Genomic DNA, 22,768 nt, shown 5'->3' with positions numbered 1-22,768 from the left:
CGGCTGTCAGGGCTGCCTGAAGTCCACCTGAACAGAAGTGCTGTAACTGGAGGCGCCCAGAAGCAGCCACACTGAGACTGGGAGGAGGGGTGGAGACCCAAACGGGCTGGCCCTGCACGCACGTGTGCCGGATGAAAATCAGGAGGGATGTACACCTTGGCTGTGGAGGTCCCCGCCCTGTCCTGAGGAGCCAGGGTCCCAGCCCCACACCGGGCTCCCCACCCCCAGGGCTCCAGTACCGGGAAGAGAAGTCCCCGTAACTTCTGGCTGTAAAACCAGCCAGGATCGAGGCTGAGGGAGATGCATGTCTTCTAGAGTCTCAGGCAGTCCTCTTTAAGGAAAAAAAAAGAGATTTTATTTTTAGAAAGAGGGGGAGGGAGGGAGGAAACCATCAATGTAGGGTTGCCTCTCACGTACCCCCTACTGGGACCTGGCCCTCAACCCCGGCATGGGCCCTGACTGGGAATCGAACTGGTGACTCTTTAGTTCATAATCCAGCACTCAATCCATTGAGCCACACCAGCCAGGGCTCAAGCACTGCCCTTAAAAGGCCCTTGTATGGAGTTACTCGGACTTGCTTGCTTTGAGCTCCAGCACTGGGAAGCAGCTCAAACCAAGCCAGGGACATATAGAGAGGAACTGAATCATCCAAAATCAGGGTGAGGGCTGGCGGGCAGCTTTCTTCCAGAGAGAAGTGCTGGCAGAGGCCACTGTTCTTTTGCTGAGCCCCCTCCCCCTGCAGGGCAGGCAGGTGGTGCCATACCTGGCTCACACTCTTGCCTTGCTTTAGTGATTCCCTGAGACCCTGCCCCATCCAACTTCTGGGCCCACCCAAGCTGTTTCCAGTAGCTTTTCATACAAACATGCTAAAGAATATTTGGCTCATGCTAATGACTTCTCTAAAACCTCTCAAGATTCACAAACCTCAAACAGTATCTGGCCTTGGCGTGCCCTGTGTCTCTTGCTAAGTGGCACTAGCAGTAGCCGGCCTGGGTTCACAGCTTGGCCTTTCCCAGTCACCTCCAAGTGCCGCCTAAGTAGCAGTCATCTGCAGGTGGCTCTTTAGCTCATACCGGGTGGCCCCAGGGCAGGGCACAGGTGGCGGCTGGTCCTGTCCTGCACTTCCTAGGAGGCCCCAGAGCCAATGCAGATGGCGGGCAGCTTCAGACCACACTAGAGCACCACCCAGCCATCTCCACGAGTGACACACTCAAGGGGCGGCCTCCTCTGGCACCAAAGCCCTGCTGAAGGCAGCTCTGCTCTGTGGGGGTGGCCCCTGCACAGCAGCCCCTCTGCTGTGGTCTCTGCCAGTCCTCACAGCCGGTCAACCTGGGGGTCAGTCCCTCCCAGTGATGTGCTAACAGCAATCAAGGCTCAGCTACAACAGGAGGGTGTACACAGCCCACATAGTAGGGGCACCTCGAGTACCCAGCTTGGAGGAGGGGGGAGGCTGTGCCACTGGGCCCTGCAGGGCACCTACTGCATTAGGCCACTCACCAAGCCTGGGAAACATAGCAGTTCTACCTAACACATAGAAACAAACACAGGGAGGCTGCAAAACAAGGAGACAAAGAAACCAAATGACAGAATAAAATGCCAGAAAAAGAACTAAATGAAATGGAGACAAGCACTCTACTAGATGCACAGCTGAAAACACTGCTTACAAGGATGCTCAAGGAACTTAGGGGAAGAGTAGATGAACTCAGTGAGGACTTCAACCAAGAGATAGGAAACAAAGATGGAAATAAAAAACATAAAAGAAACAGTCATAAGTGAAGATGACAATAACTGAAATGAAGAATACATTACAGGGAATCAACAGTAGAGTTGATAAAACAGAATCAAACCAGTAGTCTGAAAGAGAAGGAAGCAGAAAAACACCCAATCAGAACAGCAGAGAGAAAAAATAATCCAAAAAATGAGAATAGTTTAGGGGCTTCTGGGACAACTTCAAGTCTAGCAACATTAGCATCATGGGGTGCTGGAAGAAGAGGAAGAGAAAGAAATTGGAAAATCAATTGAAAAAAAATGACAGAAAACTTCCCTAATTTGGTGAAGGAAATAGACATACAAGTCCAGGAAACACAGAGAGTCCCAAACAAGATGAACCCAAAGAGGCCCACTCCAAGACACATCAAAACTAAAATGCCAAAGGTTAAAGATACAGAGAGAATCTTAAAAGCAGCAAGACAAAAACAGTTACCTACGAGGGAGCTCCCATAAGACTGTCTCTGCTGAGACGCCACGCGGTAGGGAAAAGCGGGAGGAAGATCTCCATGTAACTGATACGAAACAGCCATTTTAATCGAAAAATAAGGATCCAAGAGAAACAAGAACAACAGCAGGCTGATGGCTGCTGAACAAAGGCGATAAGCCTGAGGATTAATTGAATTTATCTTTCTCATTTTAAGCATTTGAAAATTTTCATGTTTTCCACCATCTCTCACTCTGCAGAGAGACGGGTGGGATTGAGACTTTCCGCTGTGCTCCAAGCTGTATGTTGCAAAGCTTAGTAACAACGGTGGCTTCTGGGAAGGGAGCCTGGTAACGGGTCGGAGGGGAATCGGTCTCTGAACAGACTGTTGGAATTTTTAATTGCAGGCATACATTACCTATCACAAAGTATAAAGGTAAAACACCAGGCATCTGTTTTCATGTACAATTTGTGTGTTTATAGCCGCAGAAATGAGTGGGAATCACACGTTCCTTGGAACACCGTACTCACACAAATGGCTTCCCCTGAAGTTACTGTTCTCCAGGTTCGTCATGTGAATAATTTGCATATGATACGACAGCAAAGACATTTGGGTTCAAGTCTCCGGAAGTCCTGGGCAGGTGGCAGGGAGAGGTTAGCAGGAGTCCCAGCCCTTGGCAGCTACCTTTGAGGTTTACTGGAGGAGGCAACTCCGATTTCTATTAATCTGTGACTCCTTACATGCAACGGCCATGTGGGGAATAACAGGTACGGGGTACGGAGACAAAGCTTGTGTTTTCATAGTTAAAATTCACATCAGTTCAGCATGGTCCCTACCCATCTACTGCATGCGAGGGACGGGACTTAGGTGTGCACGTGCCTGGATGTGAAACACTCAGCCTCTGCCCCTGAAACGGGCGGAACAGCTGCCTCCAGGCCAGGCGGCCGGTGAGTGAGCGGACCTATGGGAGGAGGCGGGCTTGGAGGCCCCTGAGAGCAAGGGGGAAGCCTGGAGAGCGGGGAACAGGCACGGGGGACACGATCCAACCCTTCCTTTGTCAGGAGCTCTGGGTTGTGTGCAGCCAGGAAGGCTTTTCCAAAGATCCATGTTCCCGTAGCTCATCTCCCTTCCTTGGGAGACCGTCCTGAGAAATGGATTTCCTTTTCTCATTATACGCTGGCATTTCTGATGAGCAAGGAGCTAAGCCATCCGGTGGCCGGACTCTGTGTGGTCTGGTTTAAATGTCAGACACCCACACAGGTCAGGAGGGGACAGGCCCCCATTCATTCAAACGCGGAATTCCTTCTGCTGGGGGTTTTGAAAACGGGCTCTGCCTCGGAGCATGCCAGCCATCCCCCAGATTGCTCTGAAATCCGGGTCTGAATTAGTTTGTTTTGCTGACATTTGTATCCTGGCAGAGAACTGACGAATGAGTAGCTGTCAGTTACCAGTAACAGCCCCTGTTAATTGGTCATCGCTCTGCATGGGTCTGGGGAGGGAGGGGGACTTGGACCTACTTGAAATAGACCACCGCCCCCCACCCCGTGGCTACTGAAGCAAAGTCTGATTGTTCCGCAGTCTTTAGTGGGAAGAGCCTACAAGAATGGCCAGGAGTGCTTTACACACGCCGGCGTGTCTGTCTCAGGTCCTTCAGACACACAGCAGGCGCTGCTTAGCAGCGACGGCGTGAGTGTCAGAAACTCAGAACTGAAAATCCGCACTTCTACAGAAAATGCAGAGCCCTCCAAATGCAAGTCCGCTGCTTCCGAACAGGGGCTGGCTCCAAGAAGGACCCATCTGGACAAGGGCGACTGGAGCAGAAAGAAAGAGAAATGCAAGACCCTTGCTTTAGTCTGGCTCCCTGCCCTCCCCTCACTCCCTTGTCCTCTGTGGCAAGAGGGGCGGGATGGAGGAAAGGTGGCTGAGGCCATCCGCGGTCTCGGTTGTACGAGTCATCGCTGTCTTCTCTGCACTGCCTCCCTCCTTCCCTCCGATCTGGCCGGCCTCGCCTGCGCGCACAGGAAGGCTTCATAGAGGATGCAGCTTTGCGCCCTGGCTCTCCCACCCCAGGGGGCTGTGCTGATGCCGGCCCCCACTGTGCCTTGCTCCCTCTGCAGTACAACGGTGGTGTCTGGCCCCTAGGCTCCTTGCTGGGAGAGTCAGAAACCCTGTAAGAGCCCAGCAGAGTCAGCCACATCATTGGTGCCCAAGAAATGCTATTTTAGAACAATTCAAAACGCAACTAGAAACTCCTTCTGCCAACAAAATAAAGCCCCATCCAAAACAACCCCCCACCCCACACATGCACATGAGCACATTGATAAACCACTTGGTTATAAGAATAAAAATAGCAATGAATCCTGCCATTGCCGACTTCCAGAAATTTCTGTGATGCAGACGAGTGGGGCCAGCAACCGGGCCAGGGAGCGTTCCCATCGTCTATCAGCCCTTCCAGGAAAGGGCTTGGGTTTGGCAAAAATCAACCTGCCAGACGCACTCGGTTGTTTTTACTTGCTTCCTATTGTTCTAATTGAGGAGCTAATCTGACTGGGAAACAACCTCAGCCATTGGGCTCAGGGCTCTGTTTCCCGATAACATTGTCTGCAGGAAAAGTGGCTCCCTCATCTCCTGCAGGAAACTGAGGGCTCCCGACAATCAGGGCCGCCCACAGCCAAATCCCACCGCCCGGCTGCACGCACAGCCCAGGTGCCCCTTCCCGGGCGGCCTCAGAAAGAATACAGGTGAGTGCTGTATTCTCTTGGCAAGGAGGCCCCCCTCTGCACCGAGGGTGCCACGCACCCTCCTTCTAGAACCGTGGCACCCTGCAGTCCCACGGCAGAAAATCACTTTTCGATCTGTGACTTCTTAGCACGGCCTCCTCTAGACGCGATTTTCTGTGAGCAGTAAATCCATCTCAGATGGGCCACAGAACACGTGTTTATTTAACCCTTAAACGAATTAAGCCAATTACTCAGAATAAACTGCATAGAGGATTTCAGTTCAGTAGGTTCTAGAACTCTTAACAAAACCCCCAGAAAGGTGTATCCCTGTCCCTTCCTGTTTTTCCTCCAGGAGTAAAGTTGTGCAGACTGGTGCTCGACAGTTAAGAACATCCCCCGAGCCCTGGCCAGGGGGTCCCATTGGCTGGAGCACCACCCCATCTGCCAAGGTCAGGGCGCGTACAGGCGCCGACCAATGAAGGCACCCCCAGGTGGAACGACACACTGATGTCCCTCTCTCTTTCTCTCTCTCTCAATATCAATCAGTTAAATAAAAAAGGATATTACCTGCGGGCCCTCATATTTTCTAGTCTTTTGAGGGTCGCACTTACTTTTAAGTTCAAGTTTAGTAACTGAGAGCCTGTCCTGTGTGACAGTAGGGACACCCATCCATGCCTGAACCTTTCTGTTTCCCCAGGTGGCTCTGTGTCTGGGCTGCTGCCTAACCCCTCCCTCCCACTGCACCGCCACCCACCCCTAAATTCCCTCTCCGTCAGGCCCTCTCAGCATCTTAGACCCGACTTTGCGGGACACTGTCCCCTCCCTGGACATCTCTCCTTAGTGTGATAATGGCTCCTCCTTTCTCCAGCCCACTAGGGACTGACGCTAGGCCACGGTGGTTAGCCCGCCTCTCAGAAGGTGTGAGGAGGTCTTAAAGGACCCAGCACACAGGAAAGAAAAGCACAACACTCCATGTCAGACGGGGCTCCTCCTCGGGGCTCCAGCTTGCCTGGTGTTCCTGGGGCCCCTTCCCTCCCAGAAGTCAGGTCAGTTGACTTCACAAACCGCGTTTGAAGTTAAGCGATGTGGTCCTTTCACGCTGTGGAAACACCTCCCTGGCACCCCGTCCTCGAGGTCCCCCTCCCCAGGCCTTGGGGAGCCCGAAGTGGCCGCTCCCAAGCAGGCCCTTTCAGCACCCTGCTCAGACACAGGCCTGGCAGGCACCCGCCTTTCCTCTCCTTAATGCATGTTGTTCTTTTTACCCTGAACATGATCTTATAGTAAAATGGACTTTTGGGGTGCTGTAATTAGAGAAAAACAACACAAAATATTTAAAGATTGCCCATCACCAGAGTGTCTCTCAAAGCCCCCCGGGACCCATCTGCTGCTGCCCCTGTAACTTCTCCTTTTTCCTTCCACTTCTTCTCCGGAGTCAGGTAGACTCTCTACCCAGCAGCCATAGGTGCCGAAAAGCGCCCTGGTGCTTCTGAAGGGGCTTATGCGGTGCAGAGGGTGCTGATCCGTCCCTCTCCCGTCTGGGTCTGTGCGTCTGGGGCTACAGACCTCACGCACAGCTGGGCCGGGCAGACATGTGCAGATCACAGAGAGGAGCCTGCGCAGGACTGTGTTTGAACACCAAGGAGCCAAAACCACGACCACAGAAGTAATACACAACTTTAACAGAGACTGCGAAGACACTGAAACTATTACAGATTTTGCTGACCTCGTTTCGGTCCATTCAAATGAAGCCAAGAAGGGAGGAGGCTGAGACTCAGAAGGGCAGCAATGGCAGAATCAGGAAAGGTCACCAAGAGCAAACACGTGTCATTAGAGACCAAGGCCAAGGCCATCTGCACCGTTGTCTTCCCAATTCCTGTGTGCAGATGTAAAAGTCGGACAGGAAAGAAGGCTGATAGGGAAAGATGGATTCCTATAAAGGACGCCATTGGAAGAGAGCTCTAAAGGGACCCGGGACTGCCTGCACGATGGACAAGTGGGTCCCAGAGCGGATGAAGCCAGAAACATCACTGGAGGACAAGAGGACAGAGTGGAAGCTGTCCTACTTCGGGCATGTCGCGAGAAGGCAGGGTTCTTCGGACGAGATGTTAACCCTGGGAAAACAGAGGTGGCAGGGAGAGGAGACCCGCCATGAGAGAGGGAGCAGCTCCGCAAAAGAAGCCCACAGGCAGGAGTCGTCCGGGGAAGAACAGGGCTGCCGAGGACAGGACGCTGTGCACGTCACCAGGGCTGGGAGCAGATGGACGGATGGCACGTTGCACCCCCGGGGGAAGACGCTCTGCGATGCCCCGGCAGACACACCCAGCTGCAGGCGGTCACGCACCCGTGCTGTGGCCTCTCTTTATTAACTTTTTCATCATTTGACTCTCCTGTCCTCCCGCTCGCCCTCTGCCTTTCACATTCAGGGTGTGGCTCGGGGAAGCCCACAGCTAGGTGAATACGCCGAATCATTTTCCCCCGAACCAGCCGACCGGCTGAAAAGGAAATTAAAGTTTGCTTCCTTGGTCGCGGCTCAGGGTCAGGCTGGGACGTGTGAGTTCCAGGACCCGGTTCACCGTGAAGGACATGGTGTGCTGGAAAGGTACGTCGGTGGGCAAGGGGGCTGCAGATTCAACCCTCCTTGATTTAGGAACAATTGACCAGAACATTTGCTGGAAAGACTACCTGTTTTTTATGAAGAAGTAGCCGACTTCTTAGATGTGAGCTTGACCAAAATTGTAATGTTTACAACGGAGTTTTCCTTCTGGAGAGTCTGGATGGTAGGCTGGTGTGTTTACTGTGTTGTGTGGGGCGGAGTGCGGGGTCCCCTCCACTACAAGAGCCACTGCCAAGCCCCCGCCGCACCTGTGCGGGATTAATTCCAGTTCCCCGCGTGCGCTGGGGGAGAAAGAGAGCTTACTCCACATCGGGTATCTCAGAAAAGCTGCAGTCACCGGCCTGCAGTGAGAAATGTGGGTCTTTCCGTTACTAATGTTGAAAGGTTAGCACTTGCTTAGTTTCGTCGAACAGAGTGAAGCCCTTCTTTGGGGGCTTGCTTTAAGGGAACTCTCGAGGGGGTGCCTTCCGTAGGCAACCACCGCTGGTGGAAAAAGACGCCAGGGAGTCGCTGTCTCGGGTCACGGGGTCTGTCGGGGTGGCCCCAGTTTGACAGGGTGAGGGATATTTGAAGGGAGACGTAAAAATCTTCAGGATAAGGAAACTCACAGGGAAGGGACTTACCGCTCCGTGGCTACCTGAAACTTGGCTGCAAAATATTGAGTATTGGTGCATTTTCCAAGCGTTCACAACTTTCATTAGATTCTCAGGTAAGTCCCTAGCCCAGAAGAGTTTGTGACGCGCCCCCCCCCCCCCCCCCCCCCCCCCCCCCCGCCTCCTGCCAATGTAAATCGAAGACGGGCTGGAGAAACAAAGGTAAAAGCTGCCACAGCCAACAGCAGAAACAGAGATTATCGGCCGGTCCTGACGCCAGGATGGCAGGGGGCTTTGCGAGCACAGAAGGAATGGGAGAATTCCCAAGCGAAAAGACAAATAGATAGACTATTCAAAACTGGAATTCCTCCTCTACCAAAAAATATCATGAAGAAAATTAAAAGATAAACAAATAAGGGGGCGTGTTTACAATCAATTACTGGGAAAGGGTATGTATTCTCAATCTACTAAGAAAACAAACTCCCACAAACCAGGAAGAAAACCCAACCTCTCAAACAGAAAAATTTGGCCGAGGGCAGGCACAGACATTTCACAGAGCAGACGGAGCGGGCAGCAGCCGTGCCCTGGGGCGGCTGGCACCAGCCCCGCAGCCGGTCTCTGCGCCTCGTCAGTGGTATCGCGGTAACAGCTTGAAATTGGCCGTGTTGGAAGTTTTCACAGCTGAGAAATCACCTACGAGTCGGGGCGCCTTTTTTTTTGACAGCCAATTTACCAGCAAATCATTGGTAATAGAAATACAAAAAGCGGTTCAAGGGTACCAGTAATCAAAGAAATACAAAAAGAAATGAGCTCTGGAGAAGATGGAAGGAGCACATTTCACCCCATTTCTCCCGCTAATTACAACAAGAGAGTGTGGAGAAAGCGCATAAGGTAACGGAAAGAGCCTCTGAGATTTCATGAGAAGTACGTGGACTTCAAGGAACTACCCAATAGTGAGTTCTTGTTTTTTTTTGTTTTTGTTTTTGCCTTTTTTGTATCTTGGCCTGGGCTCTGGAGAAGCCCCCAGTCTGGAAATGCCAATGGCACCAGATCAACAAAAAGCCCAAGGAAAGCCTGGTGTCTCCAGGTAAAAGACCTGGACAAAAGTGACCCAGTAAATGAGACACATTCTGACCATACCTGGCCTTACTCTACCTGCAGGTGAACGGCAGAGAAAAGCCGTGCCCCTGCTCCCCCTCCCTGGGCACCAGAGCCCCAACCCCTTCCCTCTTACAATGGCCGGCCGCACCTCTTCCCTGGAAGAGAGACTGTGGGCAGAGCTTCCAACTGATTTCTCATCGCCATGGAGGCCAGAAGGAAGTAGAGCAACGTTCTCAAATGTTGAAATAAGAAAACAGTCGACTGGGAGTTCTATAGCCAGTGAAAAGACCCCTCAGAAATAAAGGTGAAATAAAGACGTTTTCAGATGAAGGAAAACTAAGAGAATTTGTCACCCGTAGGCCTGCTTTTCCCGAATCGCTGAGGGAACTTTTCAGACACACGGGAGAGGTAGAGAACAGATAATCAGAGAGACCCCTGGAGTATCAGGAGTGAGGGAAGAGTAGGAAGGGGAGCACAGGAGTCGGTGCAGAGAGCAGACACCAGGACATCTGAAGTGGTTCCCAGCGTGTACAGCGGTGACGTTTAACACGTGTGCGGCACAGCGGCAGAACCTGAAAGGTGGCAAAGACTTCCTGTTCTCCTTGAAGCGATACAGTACTGGCACTAGTGGACTGTGATAAACCACGCACGTATGTCGTAACCTTCCGAGCGGCAGTTTCAACCCCAGAAGACACCCGGCGATGTGAGCAGGCATGAGTACGCAGCTGCTCCTTCTGGCCGGTGGAAACCAAGACGCAGCCCACGGTCTAGGACACCACGGGTCAGGCCCATGCGACGGGGATGTGTCTCGTCCAACGAGGCAACGATGCCCGGGTTGAGCCACTCTGCCCTAGAACAACCACACAAAAAACTATATACAGACCTACACTCACAAACCCTATAAAATAATCAACATGGAATACCAAAAAATGTTCAACTAACCCACAGGAATTCAGGAAAGAGGAGCACAACAAAACAAAAATAAGAAGGAACAAACACTAATAACTGGCAGACGTAAATGCTCACGGACCAGTAACTGCATTATGTGTAAATGGCCTAAACCCGCCGAGGAGCCGGCAGCGACCGGCAGAATGACAAAGAAGACACAATGCAGCTATGCGCTGTCTCTGAGGAACTCATCGCAAATACAATGGCACAGGTAGGTTAAAAGTAAAAAAGATGGAAAAAGCCATACCTTGCAACACTAATTGAAAGTAAGGTAAATGCATTAATGTGAAATGAAGCAGATTTTAGATCAGAGCACAGTAGCAGAGTGAAGGGGAATATCACACGCGGAAGACACACCGTGTGTATCACAAACAGCAGAGCCTCCAAACACATGCAGAAAAACCAGATGCACTAAACGGAGACACATTTGTGGTTGGAAACTCCAGCACCCCCTTCAGCGACCGACGAGACATTTTGTTCTGTATGGAACATCGGCAAAGCTCTGAAACGCTCAGCAGTAAAAGTTACCGGGAGACGTATTGAGACTGCTGCTCTGAAATAATGGGATAAAAATGAGTATAAAAGTCCTGAAAAAATATTTAAAGTGGTTATACCACTTTTCAACCCTGTATTTCCACTTTTAGGGATCTCTCCTCAGGGGATGAAGTGGTCCAGAATTTCTCTCTCCAGACCTTTGAATCAGAGCTCTTCATCACAGAAACTTAGAGCTATTCCAACGTGCCCGCTGATTGCCAAATACTTAAAAGACGTATTCTGTATGCACGTGTAGTGCTATTGTTAGGATAACATTTTTAAAAAAGATTTTATTTATTTATTTTTAGAAAGGGGAAAGGAGGGAGAAAGGGAGGGAGAGAAACATCAGTGTGTGGTTGCCTCTCACATGCCCCCTGCTGGGGGACCTGGCCCTCAACCCAGGCATGTGCCCTGACTGGGAATCGAACTGGTGACCCTTTGGTTCACATGCCGGCACTCAATCCACTGAGCCACACCAGCCAAGGTAGGATAACAATTTTTTTAAAAGAATTTTTAATCCTGTGGTAAATGTGAATGATTTTTAAGGCAAAAAAGGAGTATATTAAGCCACGTCCATATAAAATGATCTAAGTTATGCTTTTAAAATACACATAATTATAGATATATACAAAAGTCCTAGAAGAAAATGTAGCTGATAGTCGTGAAAAGCTACCAGTGGTTACCTGTTTGTGCTTTTCATTTGCTCGTTCGTACTCCCCGCCCCACGTTTCCTATTGTGAAACAATGTCACGTTCACGGTCAGAACACAGTTCCTCCCCAAACCAGCAGAAAAACGAGACTGTGTACACAAAGTATCTAGCGCGGTGCCGGAGAAACTGAACAGGTGGTAAACTTTCTGTAAACAATTTGGAAAGTGACAAATAGCCAGAAAGCACCCCCTTTGCTGTTCCCAAAGAGACCGCCTCTGTTTTGTCATCCAGGCCTCACAGCGTTAAGGTTAACAGCGGCCTCGTGCATCTCAAAAGCGTCACGGTAGGACAGTAATTGCGTGGGCACCCTCGCTGCTCCGATTACAGAAACGCCCCTCACGGTAACTAACAGACGTCACACCGTTGCTCCTACGCACCCAGCCCTGTACTCAGAGCTGTACGAGGACCACCTCATCGAAGCCTCCCAGGAGCTTCCAGCGGTCCTGCAGAGGAAAGCCGCCCGTCCCAGTCCGGGCAACTGCGAGTCTCCGAGTCGGGACGTGACCTGCACCCATCACGTTGGCAGCCGAGGGCCTACCTGGACCTGCCTGGGAGCAGGGGTGGCTGGCAGGGGCCTGGCGGGGACACCGGGCATGCGGGGAGCCTGGTGGAGGGTCGGGAGCACCCGCTGAGGCGAACTGGGCTGCGGGAGGTCCAGGGCTTTGAGGGGCCTGCTGATGTCGATGCTCTGACTTGGCGGTGGTCTCTTGGGATTGTCCTGCAGGGTCAGAGCAAAAAGCCATGATAGGAGGGTCTCAGAAATGTACGTTATTCCTTAAGGACAAGGCCTGGCTGACACTCCTGCTGTTGCTGAAGGGGAGGTGGGGAAAGAGGAGCACAGCAGGGAATCTGTCATCATTTACTTAAACTTCAAATTCCGCCGGGAGCAGCCCCCGCCCCCCAATCTGGAATAGAGGGCTGGAGTTCTGTTTGGATTTGAAAAACCTGGTTTCGTTCATTGACAAATAGGTTCAAGACACCTGAGCAAGGGCCAGGCAGGGAGACACAGACCAGACTGAAGGGGACGGCAAAGGAGTTGTGAAAATATGACATCGCCCAGGGCACACGGCCTCGACGAGAACCCAGGACAGCTCCGGGCAGAGGAGTGCGGAGGCTCCGGAGGCCAGGGCTGGGGTTAGGGGCCCCCAGCTGGAGGGCCTCTGCAGGGTGCCTTGGCCTTGGTGACAGATGAGGACAGAGGCAGCGTGAGCCTGTGCCTCATGCCCTCTGCCCTCCCTCCCTCCCTCTCTTTCTAAAAACAGCTTTACTGAAGTATACTTAACGTGATTAATTGCATATATTTAAAATGTGCTGTTTGGTCAATTTCGACATACGTCCACACCCATAAAACCATCACAATAAGCAAGATAATGAAATGATCCATCCTCCCAAAGAGACTCCTTGTCACCCCTCCTGCCCCCCCCAGCTCCCTCCCCTGTAACTGTGGGCCTGCTTTCTGTCGCTATTAATGAGCGCGCATTTTCTGGAATTTCACGTAAATGGCATCAGAGCATCTACTCCTTCCGGTCCAGCTTCCTTCGCTCGGCGTCCTTATTCCGCGGTGCGTCATGACGTGCCGTGTGTCGGTGGCTCATCAGTAGCTGTCCACCATGTAAAGCTACCAGAGCGGGTTTACCTTTTCACCGGCCAATGCCTATTTGGGTCACCCCCCGTTTCTAGCTCTCAGAAATAAAGCTGTTCTTGCTCTAGTCCTACGTATGTTTGGGGCCGAACGGTGGCAAACGCCTGTCAGGAGTGATGGCCTCCTATTTGGAGCCCCACCCCTTCCACTTTCAGATCCAGGGAGATAAAATCATTTGAATGAGTCCAATGGTCAAGGATTCCTGTGGATACATCAAAACCCGTGGTAGAGAAACTGCGTACAGAGTGAACTCCAGTAATAATTCACCAGGGTAGTGGGGAGTTACAGGCAGCAGGGAGCCCGGAGGTACTTGGGGTTAAGGATCTTGAAACCACAGAGTGGAGAGTTTCCCCAGCCCAGGGCCGTGTGACTCTCAGAAGCTCACTGGGGCGATAGTGGGCCAAGGGAGCTCACCCCACGCAATGGGTGGCATCTGAGACCACAGGAGGGGCCAGGAGACAGGACCTGCTTGGTGGCAGGCACAGTGGCCTCCTGGGAGTCTGGCTGGCCTGTGTGACTGGGCGGACCATGGCTCACAACAACCTCCCACCGTGTCACACAGGGGACACTGCCTGCCCAGCAGGACCTCGTGGAGCTGCCACGGGGCACTGTGACCACCTCCCAGCCCCTGGCCACCACCTCAGGAACTGAGGGTGCCACTCTGCGTTTCACTCCAGGATCCATCCCACCGAAGCCAAGCCCGTGTCTTCACACGCACACGGACTCACCTTGGCCGGGCTGGAATGTGCTGGCTTCCTCATCAAGCCTTTGCTGAGGTGCGGGAGGTGAGCCTGACCAGGCTGGGCGCCACTGGAGGGCGGGGCCGGACGCACACACCTGCAACGCAACCCCACACATGCTCACCGAGGGCTTAATTTTTTTCTATTTTGTTCATTATCACACTAAACCCCCCAATTTACTGATTTTTAACTCCATGTGGGTAAACATGCAAAGATAAAATTATTTAACACTCTTGCAAGATAAAAAATAAATAGTAGCCCTGGCTGGTGTGGCTCAGTGGATTGGGCGCCGGCCTGCGAACCAAAGGGTCTCTGGTTCGATTCCCAGTCAGGGCACATGCCTGGGTTGTGGGCCAGGTCCCCAGCTGGGGGCACACAAGAGGCAGCCACACATTGATGTTTCTCTCCCTCTCTTCCCTCTCTAAAAATAAATAAATAAAATCTTGAAAATAAATAAATACTAATTGTTTTCTCCCCAGAGCCACTATTCTGTCAAATTAGCTCTTGCAATGCATAGAATCGCAGCTCTGTGACACTCGGGAGACGTTAGGTACACGGCTGGTGTTTCAGCAACACTGTCTGAATGTACTGGAATCAGAAACCTGGTGAAAACATTTTAACATCCCACGTCTTGTAAAAGTTACTAACGCCAGGGCGGCGCAAACCCACGGGTGACCTTCATCGGCGCCCTGCTTCCTCCCGCTGCAAGCAGGCAGCCGACGGTGTGAAGGGCACTGAAAAGACGCCGCTGGTCTGGCAGAAACGTAAAAACAAAACCCCACACCGGTCTAGCCCGCCACAAAGTCGGACCTCCTCTTTGCCAAGGGGCCCGCACCCAGGGCACCTGAGCTTTTCGATGGTGGTTTTCTTGTCAGTGAACAGCAGTCCTATCAACGGCTTCCTTTTGAGATAAACCGCAGACCCAGCCGTGAGGAGACACAGGACGGCCACCAGGATAGCTACGGTTAAACCTTGGTTATCTGAAACAGAACGTGTCACACTCAGGGACGGAGGCAGGGATGAGGGAATCAGGGGACTTTCAAACTGTGACGCTCACGGCCATGTGGACTTTGAAGGAACAGAAAGGAAGAAAGTGAAGCCCTGCGTGGTGTTCAGAGGCTCCACCTCTGTCACCATCATTCTCTGCTGGCCACTCTGGGAGGCGGGGCCACAGCCCTGGCCTCACAGGCCCCCGAAGCTTGGGAGCAGTGGGGAAATGGTGCCCACAGCGGGCCACGGTGAAAGTCCCCTCGCAAGACAGCGGTCCCTGAACCAGATCCTTCCCAGCCCCCATCACCCGCGCACTCCCCCGCTCCTCCGCTCCTCCTTCCTCTCACTCTTTAGCGTTGGAGCCTGGTTTATTTATTTTATTTTTGCATTTCTTTAGACCAAGGCTCCTTATTTCTGGACACTGTCAAATTAGAAGGAAAAAAAAAAACAACTTGTGGCTCAGTATGATGCCCACAGGGTCTGCTTTATGTCAGGGACGTGGAACCCAGCTTCTGGGGGCAAACCCTTTTTCCGGGAGGATGCAGTTTATCTTCTCCGTGGAAGCGTCGTCTTTCCTGTGATTTGACCCATTTCATTTTGTACAGGACACTACGGCCCCTCCTTGTGTGGAAAGGAAGGGGAGGTCTGCCGCTGGTGCAGGGGGGGCTGGGGCGGACCCTCAGGGCTGGGCTTCGAGGAGCTTTGTCTGGGTTTCAGTGGGACTGAACCTCCCGAGCTCACGGATCTTGTGCAGCGGTCCCTGTTCTCCTGCCAACGACGGTCAGGGTGGGTGGCACATAGTAGGCGCACAGCTGTCCTTTCAGGCTGCTGCTTCTGTCACCCAGACTGCCCGCTGCTGCCTCTGACCAGGGCGCCCAGCTGGCTGCAGACCAGAGCGACATGGCCCCCACCGAGGGGGACAGGCCTTCACACCCTCCCTGGCTCTGGACTCGGGCTCCTCCCGGCAAGTCCTATCAGGGACGTGTCCTAGCCTGCGCAGGACCACCAACACAGGACAGTCTCGACCCATTTGTCAGTGCTACTGGAAAGGCCCTGCTTCTAGTTTCCCGGCTGGAACGTCCTCCTTGCAGACGGTGCAGCAGCCCTCATGGGGCTCTGGCTCGAGCCCTGTTGTCTCTTAACAAAGCTAATTGAAAAGGGAGCAGCAAGAGCCTTGCACCACCATGGCTTCCGGTTCCTTAAAGGCCGTCCCTCAACCGTGGACTGATCCATTAATCCAGTCTGACGACTGTGGGGCCCCCAAACAGAGCTGGGTGCCCCTGCCCCGGAGGCCTGTCCCCACGAACGCCAGCCAGTGCGGTGCACCGAGCTGCTCAAGGCACAAACCCGGGGCTGCACCCCCTTGTCCCCTAGCCCCTCGCCCACACAAGCCCCATGCCCTGCAGATCCTGCCTGTACATCCCCGTCCACTACCCCACCTGAGCCCCACCGCCGCCCATAGTGACCCAGAGGAGCGGCTGGGAGGAGGCAGATGCTTCGGAAATGAAGGACGGGATGGCATCGGCCGGATAATGGCCGCAGTGGCCCTGGGGGCAGCGAGGAGCAGGGCATGGCTCTGCCCGGCTCAGCTGTGGGCTGGCTTCTCCTGAGAAACCTCCTGCGTGCCTGTGTCTGGGGGGAGGTGTTTAAACACTCTGTCTTTTCTAAAACGCTGGCGGTGGTGGGTGGAGCTCCGCAATCCTGTTTTCAGTTTTTAACTCTTCTTCCTTGGAGCGAGGAAGAGCTGGTGACAGTGAGAACCCCCAGGCCTGAGCTGCACGTCCACACCCAAGAGAGGCCGAGCACATGCTGCCCCTCCTGCCTCTCCTCCAAGCCCTCTGAACGCATCGGCCTACCAGAGCCCGCGTGGAAGGGAGCAGGATCCCGCGGCATTAAGACGGAAACCTTGCTACTTGGCTAGAGCAAGCGCTTTGAGTCACATCAGAAAGTAAAGGTGCATCAAGAGCCCAGTCATCAGGCTGAGATGTCAGTGAGGGACAGGGACGCTGGGCCTCGTTCCTACCCCTGGGGTGGGTGCTACTGGAGGCCGAGTCTCTCTGGTCCTTCCTCTCCCTGCTCTGGGCCTGGCCTGAGAGGTGGTCACCTGGAGCTCGTTCAGGAGCGATGCTGAGACGTGTCCGTAGTTCAGCAGGATGACCAGGAACTCACTGTCCTTCCTCAGCACACCATTTCTACAGATGTGCCTGCTGTGTGTGTATGTGTGGGTGGGGTCTGGGGGGTCCCTCCCTCCTGAAAGCTGCCATCACTGTCTGGCCCTCGGAGCAGTGTTGTGTCTGTTGTCATGGAAACAATGGCAAAGCCACAAATTCAACCTGGCTTGGGGATGGTGACGTCCTGTGCGGCTCAGGTGAGTGCCAGGTGGCGGCACTGGGGGACAGGGCCAATTGCCACCTGCTCCCGGGTCTCTGGCTGTGCTGAGTCGGCTCTCTGCACCTTTTGTCTTGTGTTTTTCTCTGTGAAAGTGACATTGCTCAGACTTGCCCCTTAACTGCCTGTCAGGAGCTCAGAGGAGAGAGCACTGTACTGGGGGACATTTCTCAATGTCACCCGAGATGCAGAGGACAGAGGGTTTAGGCGCAGCGGTGATCAGGAGCATCTTTGGGGGTAGACAGGCCTGTGTCCCAATCTTAGCCGTGGGACTCGGGGCACGTTACTTAACGTCCCCGAGCCTCTGGTCCTTTGCATGTACAGAAAGAACAATGCTGACTTCAGAGCCGTGTAAGGGTCAGGTGAGACAGTGCATGCGAAATGCCAAGTGTGGTCCCGGCACGTGAGAACCGCTCGGTAAAGAGAAGCTGCCGCTGCTGCCGCCGGGCACATGCCCTTTCTGAAGGGGGGTGTCTTTCTAGTAAGAGTTTTAAAAGGCAATAACCTTCCCACCTCTTGGCCCTGGTACACAGAGGCTGGCCTTTACCAAGCCCTTTGATTGGACAGTGACGTGCGTACCCATTTGGCACTCTGCTGTAGAAGTGCTCTCAGTTAAGAAAAGTGTCACAAGCTAAAAACTGGCAAACTCAGCGCCCCCAGCCAAAGCAGCGTGAAGGGTCTCCGAAAAGATCGGGAGAGGACAATGGAGAATTTGGGAACAGAGAGAGACCTCAGGCTGTGTCGGGCCCACGTGGGGTCTGTGCTGGGTTTCCTGTTCCCGGGGGTCTGCACCTACAGCCCTAACCTGCCCTGTCTTCCTTGGAAAGCTCCCTCCACCCTGGCTTCCCAGTGCCCCCCACTCTCCGGAACTCAGTACCCCGTGGCCCGCATGTGCTCTCCCCACCAACCTGCTTGCCGGATGGGGCCGCTGTCTGTGCTTCCTCCGAAGCCAAACTTGTCACAGAAGGGGGGCGCCCAGTGGGCCTCGCAGTGGCAGTTCTTCCTGTTGTTACACACCTTTCAGCGCAGCCGGGGAGAGGGCACGAGAGGGAAGCAGAGTTAGGGCGCCCCGTCCCCCGGGGCAGAGTGGCATGGCCAAGCAGAGGCCCTGAGGCCGGAGGAGCCCCCCTCAGCACCCACAGAGACAGACTCAGTAGATGTCACCATGAGAACAAGCCCCAAACGCTGCTGACACCAGAGACCAGGGCCTGGGGCGGCATGTATCACCTGCACTTGTCACTTCGCCTGCCTGTTTGCAGCTGTTCAGGGAATCGTGACGACAGAGAGGGCACCTCCACTCCCTCCCACTGCTCCTCAGCCCCCGAGTCCCTCTTCTTAAATCCAGGATTGCCCCCCCCCCGCCCGCACCCCCCAGTTTGGCTGAGAGGCCTTCTCAGTGGCAAAGAGGGACCCTGCGTCGGGACATGGTGTCTGAGCCCTCGGGTGTCACGGGCCTGACAACCTCTGGGCACCTTCAGACAGAAGGCTGGATGGCTGGGTTCCCAGAACAGGCCCACGGCGGGGCTACGGGGGCACTCCCATGAAGCCCGCTCCCTGTCTCCTGCTCAAAATGCCCGCTTCCTCCTCGCAGAGCCTCCTGGTAGATGTTTCCTGCAGGGCTCCAGTCCCATGCGGTGGGCACAGCCAACAAAGACCACTGTCCCCCTGGAACAAGAAGGTGGCTCTCCTGTGACAGGGAAGGCACCCCCAGAAAGCAGGAGGAAGCCCTGAACAAGTAGCTTAACATGGAGGCCCAAGGCCTCCCTGGATGGGCCAGCTCCAGCCCACCTGGTTACCACGGGTTCCAAGTGCACCGTTATATTTTAAGGCAAAATACAATGTTTGGGGTATATGTCTCACTTGTGCTATCTGCCTGCTTTCACTGTTTTTTTTTTTTTTTTAAATCAATCAACCACCTGTCCCAGGTGCTGGGAATAAGACCGCAGGTCAGGACAGCCTGAGGGAAGAGGGAGCTGAGCAGCACTAATGACCGGTGGCACAGCCTGTGCTGAGTCAGAGCATCTGTCCCGTTTCCTCAGAGATGCTGCTGGCGTCCCACCCGGGGTCCCAAGCCGGAGCTGCCCACACTGCTCCGTGCAGCCCTGTGCCCTTGGCAGCTGGCGGCAGAGAGATTGCAGCCCCCGCATCCCACTGGAGGGGCTGCTGGGGGGCCCGGCTCTCTGGGGAAGGGCTGTGGTCACGTGACATGTTGCCAAGTCCCGGCAGCAGCCCCATAGACCAGGAGAACATGGGCCTTTCCTCTCCAGTGTGTGGATGGGACCCCAGGACTGTTGGAAAGTGAGAGGTCCCCGCCCCAGCACAGCTGCTAACTGGTCAAGCAACCTTGGACGAGTCCCAGCCCCCGCGTGAGCCTGGGCTTCCTCATCAGTAAAGTAAGGAGGCTGCATGAGGTCATCTCCTCCAGCCTTAGAAAGGAATCCGTTCCCCAGTGACGGCTCCCCTTACGGGGGCTGGGGGGGTGGCTCTGTCATCCTTTATGGTAACAGTAGCTTTCTGAAAACCCCATAAATCCATGTTGGAATCACGGGCGAGGGTCTGCCAGCTTTAAAAATAGAATCCGGAGAATGGTTTCTGTAGGAAAGGCTTCAGAGAAACGAATGAGCCACTGGCATGGCAAATCAAGATGTACATAGTTTCACTGGAAATAATGAAGCCCACCAGGAAAATAAATTATGTTTTAAACAATTAGAGTCTTCTTCTCTCCAGAAGATTCTCTGAACTAAAATAACAGCCTTCTTAATTGAAACCCATTGCCCGGGATTTCAAGAACATGTGGTCCGTTCCCTGTCTTCTTTGTTTTAATTCCTTTCGGAAATATTTCAGTTCAGACACATTCTGAATCTTGGTTGTAAAGGGAACAGCTCTGTTTGAAATATTATTGCAAAACTCTGCATGAAGGACGGTTGCTTTTAAAATTACTTTGAAAATGACAGTCTTTTTTCAAAAAAAATCACAGAATGTTAATTTGAAACTTAATTACTGCTCAGTCTGATTTTTTGTTAAATAAAAATCACATTCGTTATGCCATGTAAAGGTCGAAGAAAATTAATGTCTTTAGAAGAATATATGGAGGAGACCCTGCTCTGTTTTTAAAAAGTCACGGATCGGGGAGAACTCGAGAAATGAGCGAGGTAGCACCTAACTGGTCACGGACTGGCTGGAGGAAGGCGCCCTGTCTACTCACCCCTCTGCTGTGGCACTGCTTCGCACACTCGTGAACGCCGAAGACACTGATGTTTTGACACCGACGGTTGAGGCAAATCTACAGGAGGAGGAACACATAGCACACGCTTCAGTACCTCTGCGGGCACACACGTGTGCATACACATCTGTGGGTGTAAGACGAGAAAGCAAAGGGAAGTTTGGGGAGCAGGACCGTCCTGCTACCGTGGGTGGTGCGGAGTGGGGCGCTTCTCCTTTGATGCAGACGTGGGTCCCGCCTGCCGCCTGCCGCCACGCTCAGCCCACTTGGGGACTGAGATCACTGGGAACACTATCAAGTTCTTTCTGGCATTTCACATGGTTTCAGTCGATCCAGAAACTATGACGACTGATGGTCCTGTGATTTTTGTCTAGAGCTAGCAATGACATCTGCGTATTGCAGCATTTTCCCTCCATTACAAGACACAAGAGAGGGTGAAAGGGATCGTCCTTACCCTGGGGCCCGTGTGGGTGCAGGGCCCAGGGATCTGTACGGGAGACAGGGAAAGGCGGGAGCCTCCCCCACACACTGTCGGACAAGTGCTATCACCCATGACCTAAACCGCCAACCACAACGCTCGGCAGACAGTCCCCTTGAACTTATCGAGACTTTGCAGAGGCAGCCCTTCGCTGAATGACACCGGGCAGGCTGAGAGCGTTTGCTTTCTTTTCAAAGGTGCGTGACCTACTCCAGACTCGAGGGATCGGGCCCTTGACCTCCCAGAAGGTGCTACAAATTAGTGGAGTCGATGGAGGAAAGGCTAATTTTTCCACTGCAGAAGCATTTTTAATCATGTAGAACCTTCCTAGGGGAAGTTCACTATCCAATCCCAACAGCCTGGGTCAGGCACGATTCATGCAGCCCCGAGGGCTGGCGGTGACCTTGGCCAAGGGGACCGTCAAGTTCCAGCTGATAAAAGAAATGGTCTGAGATAGCAGTGACACTCTGAGACCCGCTCTCCTCCGAACCCGCAGACCAGGTGACAGAGGCTTTCGAAGAGGCCATGTGCTACCGACGCCAAGGCCAAGGCACACGGAACATCGCATGTGGAGAGAAAACCTCATTGCTAAACGGACCCTCGGAACCCCAGTGCTCGGATGCACCTGTCCCGGCCCTTCCGACTACAGCTTTGGAGACGGGTGTTGTCCTAACACCAAGGCCTGACTACGGATGAGCTGGCATGTGTGGTGAAGGAGACGGCCGGGGTGTATAACATGTTTCCTGCATCACACAAGCTCCTCGAGGACCGTTTGTAGTTCGGGGTGCAGGAGGGACAGGGGTGAGTGGAGGGCATTTCTGCCGGGAACTCAGCTGAAGGAGCCACACGGGTGTCTGTCTCCTCTGTCGCCTCCCTGGCGGTGAGCGATTTCATAATCATTCTGAAAACAGGGTCCTAAAAAAGCAGGTGGGGGCTGATTCACTTCGCTCCTGCTGTCATTCAGTCTGATGAGAAAGTGCGGTGAGAAACAGAAATGCGGCCCAAGGTGAAAATCTCAGTTTCTGTTTTAAAATTTGGATTTTATCTCTAAACCCTAAAATATCTTAGTCTACCTTCCTCCCTGGTCTCCAAAGGACTCTCTTTCTGCCTTAAGCACATCCTATCTCTTTCCCTCCCCTCCCCCCTCTCCTCTCCCCTCCCTCTCCACTCCTCTCCTATCTTCTCCTGGGGCGGGGGGTGCGGGGTGGGGGCACGTCTCTGAAAATACATCTGACTTCCCAGCTTGCCCCCCAGGTGAGAACAAGACCCCGAGAACTCGGTGCCAGAAGCCAAGGCCACGTTTCCAAAAACAATCCGAGAAGCTGCTGAGTTTCCTTCTCAAGCAGTTTCCTGGCTGCAAGCCCTCAGGACACCCAGAGTATAGGAATGACTCACTAACACCGCAGGACTGAGAAAACAAGCTTGAGTTCCCCAGATCTCAACGGTCAGCCCAGGATCTAACAAGAATTGGCATTTTCTTTCAGGTGCAAAGAACTGGATTCGGGAGAGGGAAGGGACTCAGGAAAACGAACCAACCTTGGAACTCAGTTCTTGGATAAGACATTTCTCAGCGGGCCTCACGCCAGACTTACAGTTATGATGCAAGTGGGCATCGTGGTTTGGGTCTTACTTTTCCATCTGCGCACTTTGTGCCTGCGAGCACGAGCCCCGGGTCCGGCACGTCATCGCCCAAGTACACGTGGGTCCCGCGGCACAGAATCCGGCCTCCCTCCTGCAGTGGGATATTCGTTTCTATGGAAACGGCATTGGTACCAATGACGGGCCGGCTGGCACCTCCTTGACACTGGATTTTTCCACATTTGGCGTCTCTGGAAGGGCAAGAACAGACAGTGCCCCAACAAGAGGGGGAGCTGGAACCAGCCGTCCGCCAC

General features: G+C 53.4%; 1 protein-coding gene across 1 annotated transcript in view; it reads right to left on the bottom strand.

The window, feature by feature from the left end:
• Window positions 1–22,768, bottom strand: part of ADAM12 (ADAM metallopeptidase domain 12) — a 280,799-nt gene that overhangs the window by 5,603 nt on the left and 252,428 nt on the right. Inside the window, exons 16-21 of the mRNA XM_053922662.1 lie at window positions 22,507–22,705; window positions 20,381–20,458; window positions 18,084–18,192; window positions 14,642–14,777; window positions 13,786–13,894; window positions 11,954–12,133 (exon numbers count right to left, since the gene is read on the bottom strand). Coding sequence (XP_053778637.1) covers window positions 11,954–12,133; window positions 13,786–13,894; window positions 14,642–14,777; window positions 18,084–18,192; window positions 20,381–20,458; window positions 22,507–22,705 — 811 coding nt within the window. The remainder of the gene's footprint in view (window positions 1–11,953; window positions 12,134–13,785; window positions 13,895–14,641; window positions 14,778–18,083; window positions 18,193–20,380; window positions 20,459–22,506; window positions 22,706–22,768) is intronic.

The sequence above is a fragment of the Desmodus rotundus genome, chromosome 4 (assembly GCF_022682495.2).
Source record: "Desmodus rotundus isolate HL8 chromosome 4, HLdesRot8A.1, whole genome shotgun sequence".
In the NCBI taxonomy this organism is placed as follows: Eukaryota; Metazoa; Chordata; class Mammalia; order Chiroptera; family Phyllostomidae; genus Desmodus; species Desmodus rotundus.
Note: the sequence above shows the minus strand (reverse complement) of the source record. Positions and strands in the feature narration are given on the sequence as shown.